The sequence below is a fragment of the Triticum dicoccoides genome, chromosome 1B (assembly GCF_002162155.2).
Source record: "Triticum dicoccoides isolate Atlit2015 ecotype Zavitan chromosome 1B, WEW_v2.0, whole genome shotgun sequence".
Lineage (NCBI taxonomy): Eukaryota > Viridiplantae > Streptophyta > Magnoliopsida > Poales > Poaceae > Triticum > Triticum dicoccoides.
Window position 1 is genome coordinate 479,246,122 of NC_041381.1, and position 6,150 is coordinate 479,252,271.

The following is a 6,150-nucleotide window of genomic DNA, read 5'->3' on the forward strand; positions in this document are numbered from 1 at the left end:
ATGGTAGCTTGCTACTGCTCCGGAACACTTAGGCTGGCCGGCATGTGTCCTTCTTCGTTCCTGTGTCTGTCCCTTCGGGGAAATGTCACGCGGTGAATACCGGAGTCCTGTTAGCCCGCTACAGCCCGGTTCACCGGAGTCCTGCTAGCCCAGTGCTACAGCCTGGATTCACTCGCTGATGACCGACACGTTCGATGCTGGGTCATGGATGCCTGTCCCTGTAAGTCTGTGCCGCTTTGGGTTTACGACTAGCCATGTCAGCCCGGGCTCCTTATCATATGGATGCTAGCGACACTGTCATATACGTGTGCCAAAAGGCGCAAACGGTCCCGGGCAAAGGTAAGGCGACACCCGTGGGAATACCGTGCGTGAGGCCGCAAAGTGATATGAGGTGTTACATGCTAGATCGATGTGGCATTGAGTCGGGGTCCTGACACGAGTACCCTGTTATTGTGCTTGCTTCATATTAAATAAGGAAAAAGTAAAATAAAATCTCAATGGCATTTGGCCGAATACTTGTATGGTGTGGTGTCCGTCATGGACGGTGTCGACAGAGGGCAAACGGGGTGTCGACAGAGGGCAAACGGTACCCGGGCTGCAATGGTGGCGAAGTACAAGGCGCCTGGGTGAAGCAGCAGAGGTCCCGCAAGAACTCAGCAGCAGGCAAAGTGGTGGCGATGTCTTGGGTGGGCCGAGCGTGTCGGTGTCCGAACTCCCTCAAACCTCCCACAAGTTTGTATTCGGTTTGGGGGATTTCGAACGTCCAGACTACACCCCGTACTACACGATCCGTACATGGTCACTTTGGTGAACCACGTTGGAGTTGCACTAAGGAGTAAGGGGACAAATAACACGCACAAACCAAACGATGCGACAATTATTGGCACAAAACGTTCATACGATCACTGATTGTTGGCAGTTTAACAACACTCAGGCACATAAACTCACAATAGAACGCCTATACATATGGTTGTACTTTGGCCTCATCTCTGGATGATGGCAAAAACTCACTACCATGTCTTCCGAGTTATGTAGATAGCAATTCAAAAGACTTGATAAATGTAGGACATATGCCTGGGTTGGCACAGGGTCCTGATGGTTCAGACAGGACCCATCAGTTGTCATTCTGCCTGAGCATCTGTAGGATGGTCAGGAACAGGTTGAGGATGTCGAGGTAAAGCTCAACAGACGCCCAGATGTACTCGTCATAAGTGTGGCGCTTTATCAAGTTCTCGGTGTCGTAGACGATGAAGCCTGAGAAGACTAGAGCTCCAAACCCGCCGATCACAGAATTCGATGCAGGTCCGAATGGGAAGAAGATCTGCAACACAGCATTTTGCGGCACAAGGGTTACGACTAGTGGAATGTTCAAGCGGAATGCGAGTCAGTTAAACGATATTTTCCAAAGTTCATCATGCATGTTACCTGGGTAAAGCTTATCACGACCAGGATGGTGAGAGCAGAAAACAGAAATGGTCCAAGGTAACTAAATTCCTTGCCCTTCTTTGCGGCCCAGAATGTGTATGCAGTCAGAGAGACAACCACAGCTGAGGTCAGTACCAATGCTTGAAGCACAATAGTTCCTGCAACATACAAGTGAGCATTTAATAAAACTAGTCTAAAGCAAGAAGACAATGAAAACAATTATATGAAAGAAACAAACCTTCAGTGTTTGCACAAGCCACACCAATGCTGAAGCTCAAGCACAGAGTGAATAAACCCAAGATAGCGAGATTGTGAGGGTGTCGGTGCTGATAGATGTACAACGGGATCATCACTGCAACAAGTATCACAAAATTAGCTGTTAGGAAAACAATATCTTCTGATACAAAATAACAATGGACTGTCATCTGAGCAGCATTCTCTCAGAACTCAAAAGATGGTCCGGGGGAAGGGGTCTGGGAGTGCTTCAGTGTGACGGATTTATGCTGCTGGAGATACTAACACAGGCAGAATTTCTATTCTCTTGCACTCTGTTCTGAGACTTGAGACTCCTGCCAAATTATTTCTCCATATCCTACTGGACTAAATAATAATCATTAGGACTTTATCATATTTGTGTCTAATTTGATGGTGTAAGTATGATTTTACCAAGAACCGGTTTGCTCAAATAAGATAGTTCAGAACAAAGAAATGTTCGCAATTTATATAGGCCTACTGAGAGACCACCAAAAGTGCTATTGCTGAAAGTGGTTTAGTAACTTCAAAATGTAATATTTGTGGGCAATATGAACTAGAGAGAAAACACACGACTGACCAATTTGTCATACATGTATCATAGATTGTTTTCACATAAGGACATTGATAAGGATTTAGTCACTACTAGCTTCAACATTCTAATGATGAAAGGAACTAAACAGCCAAGCAATATGAGACCAAAACATCTTTACCTGCATCATAACCTACACGTGCAGACAGAAACAGAGCTATATCAGGAAAATTAGCATCGATACTTATTACAGTTCCTCAAATGCAATCCTATCTCTACTTGTATCCATGTCACACTAACTATCAACACAAACTACTACTCCCTCCTACACAAACTACTACTCCCTCCCTTAGTTCAACCTTAGTTTAAAATTGCGACACTTATTTTGGATCGGAGGGACTAGTAAACAAAAACTTTCTCGGCTTTGCTATTTCTGATGTACCTGAAAATTTCTCTAGCGTCAGTCACCTTCTTCCTTCCTCCCTCCCTTCCTTCTGGCACCGAAACCTCGCCAGAAACCTTGCCGGGGAAGAGAGCCCGACTATCTATCTTAGGGTAAATTCATTGCCCCATTATCTGTCTTAGGGTGGGGAGGAGGGTGCAGGGGATCGCCGGAAGTCTTCCCTGGTGCAGCAGGGCATAGAGTGATGGTCGGGGAGGCAGCCAGCAACTGCGGTGGGGGGAGGTTGAGGGGAGGGCGGGGCGCCAAGGCGGTGCGCAGTAGCGCCCGCCGGCCGCGGGTGGTGGAGGCTGGCGGTTAGGGTGGGGCAGGCCGGCGGCGTCGCGAGGAAGAAGAGAGGGAGGTAGAAGATGAAAGTGCGTGATCTGTTTCGATCGTTGGATGAAGATCTAACGGCCCTAGTTAAAAGTGACTGATGGACTTTCATTTTCAGTTACCTGACTTATAGTTGGTCCCAAACTCTCTAGTCTCTCTCCCAACATGGCCAGCACTATCAGAATGGTCATCAAGCACCAACTCCCCCACCTTACTTTCATTTGAGTCCAAGTGTAAACACTATCCCATCCATGTTTTGTGCTGTCGATTAGGCTGTTGGGGAAACCAATTATTTTATCAAGGAAGTAATGCAAATTGAACAAAAAACTCTGATCGCTATGAAGGCCTTTCCCGCACCTCAAGGCACGCTAAACTGATACCAAGGCCTACTAAACCTTGACATTTGATGTATATCCATATAGTGGCTACCTTGAGTGGTGGCAACCATCAAGGCGTCTATTTAAAACCCTGTCCTGCCAGCTACACTCCAAACTCGACTCCACATTAAGTTGTCTGAAGAAACTCTGATGTCTCCAGGTCCTATGTCGTGGAGGCAACCCACAGGTGCATATAACCCTTCATATAGGCCCGTTGCACACAACTACAGTCAAACTAAAATACATATATCATGTTATTAAGGGTATGGTAACAGTTAAGTTCAAAAAAAAAGGGGCATGGTAACAGTTTCAGCATTATTCATATTGCATGTATATCACCATGGATTCGTTGCTTACTGATTATGAACGGCTTCATCTTAATTCACAATTCGATTTGGAAAGAAGAAAAACACATATAATGTAACTAAAATTTGTAACCAAAATCCACTGAATCAAACTATTGCATCTTGAACTAGCAAGATCCACGATCTACACTGTAGATTCGAACAGCTGGGCGTCCTGCAACCAACGGGCCAAGCAAACTGCTAATTGAGGCGAGGTCAACGAATTTCTAGGTGTCGTCAGATTCATCACAGAATAAACGCGCCACGACAAGGTCAAGGATGGCGCCAGATGGGGGAGAAAACTAGAGCACTTACGGATGAAGGGGAGGACAGCGAGCACGAGCGCGAGGACGGGCGAGTTGGAGAGCGTGGCGTTGAGGGTGGGGTGGAAGACGGTGATGGCGGAGACGACGGTGGTGAGGACCAGCTGCGCGCAGAGGATGCCGTAGACCTTGCGGATGAAGCCCCAGCGGAGGGCGTTCTCCCCGCGCGAGATCCCCGGGTAGAGCGTCTCCCCGTTCCCCGCCTCCAGGTCGATCGACGACGCCTCCACCTTCTCCTTCATCTCCGGGGCCCGGCGGTAGCCCGACGGTGCCAGCGGCTGCATCTCCGTCGCCGACGCCATCTCTCTCGCCGACGCTCTGGCGTGGGGAATTGGGGATTTCGGTTGGGACGCGGTTTGTTCGATGGGCGGCGAATTGGGGATACTATATAGATTTGTTTTTTCTTCGGGGAGAAATGGTGCTGTGTGTGTGTATCTATTCGCTAGCGCTACGCGTACTCGTGGGTGGTGCCGAACTTTTCTGGCCTCTGAGGTGGGCCCAATTTGGCATGTTACTTTTTCTTGAAAATTATTTTTTGCCTACAAAAAAGTAAAATACACCACAAATGATTAATCGAGGAGTGTCAAGTTAGTCCTAATATCGATGCAAAAAAAAGTTAGTCCTAATACATGTATTGTACACTTGTTTACTCGTATGTGTGTATAAGTTTTCCCTCGGAAACCTGGCGCCCCTCCCCCCCACGGGATTAGGGTTTTAGGGTGGAACCTTGGCGGCGCACATCTATCTCGTCCGGCGGGGCACACATGCTTGCTAGTTCGAGGATGGCGATGTCCTTTGATTGGGGTGCAGGGAAGGAAACCTTGTCGGCGAGGGCGGCAAGGGCAAAACTAGCGGAGGCGTTAGGGAAACTGGACATCACTGAAGAAGCCACACTCCTGGTTCTGGATGACAGAGAAGAAACTCCAGCAACGAAGTGGTTGGTTGGTAGGAAGGTTTTGTATTGTCATGTCCTCCACATACAGACGATCTCGAGTGCTCTCCAGACGGCTTGGGGTAACCCTAAGGTACTGATTTTCCGATCTATGGGAGAGAATTTGTTTGTGGCGGAATTGGCGCCTCAAAGGGATACGGCTCGAGAATGGGAGGGCTCACCATGACACGTTAGTAAACATGCGATGATTTATTCCAATTTTGATGAATGCATGTGACCTTCAGAACTGAGATTTGACAAGCTCGCCATTTGTTTAAAGAGGAGAATTATAGAAATGGGAGGTCTGCGTTCTGACTACTCGCTTACGGTTTACATAGCGCCACTGTTTCGACGGTTATTCAGTAAGTGGGACATAGTCATTAGAGCTTTTCACTATGTGCGCGACGAGCCCCTATAGCCCGTACATAACACACCCAATACTGGGCGGTTTGTAGTCCTCGGAGCCTCCAACAGTTTGGACAAGATGAAACTCGCAGGCACTTCCTCACCCTCACACCCCTAGCCTCAATCTACTAGCCTCAACCCTAACCCCTTTACTTTGCTTCACATCCAGCCATGGCAGCCCAGCCGTCTCCGCCCCGGGGTGAACCACTCACAGGCTTGAGGGTGATGCAAGACGATACCACCTTCTGATCAAGACGGCAGCGGGCTGTCATTCCTGAAGTGAGGGTGAGTTTTCACAGCTCGACGATGCACTTCCTGTTGGAATGGTCCCCTCCCTGACATCTGCCGCCACGGCCTTGACGGTAGTCCGACACTAGGCGTCTTCCTCAAGAATGGATCTTCGCCGGAAAGATTTGACCACCCAGTGTGGCGGGTGCCGTCTCTGCGTAACACGGCGGACTGGAGTGAGCAGCAAGGGGAGTGAACTAAAGGGTACCGTGGCCACATGGACAATTTGGCGTGCCCTATAGCTATGACATATGTAATCCTTGTGTTTTTTTTCCCTTCAGACCATGTTAGTTTCTAATGTGTGTGAACAACCAGTTGACACTCCTCGGTATGGGGGATGTGTTCCAGTGCCCTATGTCGTCATGCTTGCTTATGTGATTGCACAAAGTTACTTCGAGTCGTAAAGGTTATGTGTGTTAACTTGTTGACATGGTGTGGTTGTTGCGAGTCGTAAAGGTTATGTGTGTTAACTTGCTGTCATGGTATCTCTGCAAAATG

General features: G+C 48.2%; 1 protein-coding gene across 1 annotated transcript; it reads right to left on the minus strand.

Annotated features, from left to right (window-relative positions):
* Positions 1-858: 858 nt before the first annotated feature.
* Positions 859-4,415, minus strand: LOC119342781 (BI1-like protein). Its single transcript, XM_037614160.1, has 4 exons — positions 4,021-4,415; positions 1,664-1,777; positions 1,426-1,583; positions 859-1,321 (listed from the first exon to the last, which is right to left on the minus strand). The coding sequence occupies exons 1-4, from the start codon at positions 4,328-4,330 to the stop codon at positions 1,115-1,117; spliced, it is 789 nt and encodes a 262-aa protein (XP_037470057.1). The 5' UTR covers positions 4,331-4,415; the 3' UTR covers positions 859-1,114.
* Positions 4,416-6,150: the final 1,735 nt, after the last annotated feature.

Coding starts and splice junctions, on each gene's coding strand:
- LOC119342781 (XM_037614160.1), bottom strand. CDS start 4,330: ATGGCGTCGGCGACGGAGATGCAGCCGCTGGCACCGTCGGGCTACCGC. Junction 1,584..1,663: donor GGCTTGTGCAAACACTGAAG/GTTTGTTTCTTT, acceptor TGTATGTTGCAG/GAACTATTGTGCTTCAAGCA. Junction 1,322..1,425: donor TCGTGATAAGCTTTACCCAG/GTAACATGCATG, acceptor GCTGTGTTGCAG/ATCTTCTTCCCATTCGGACC.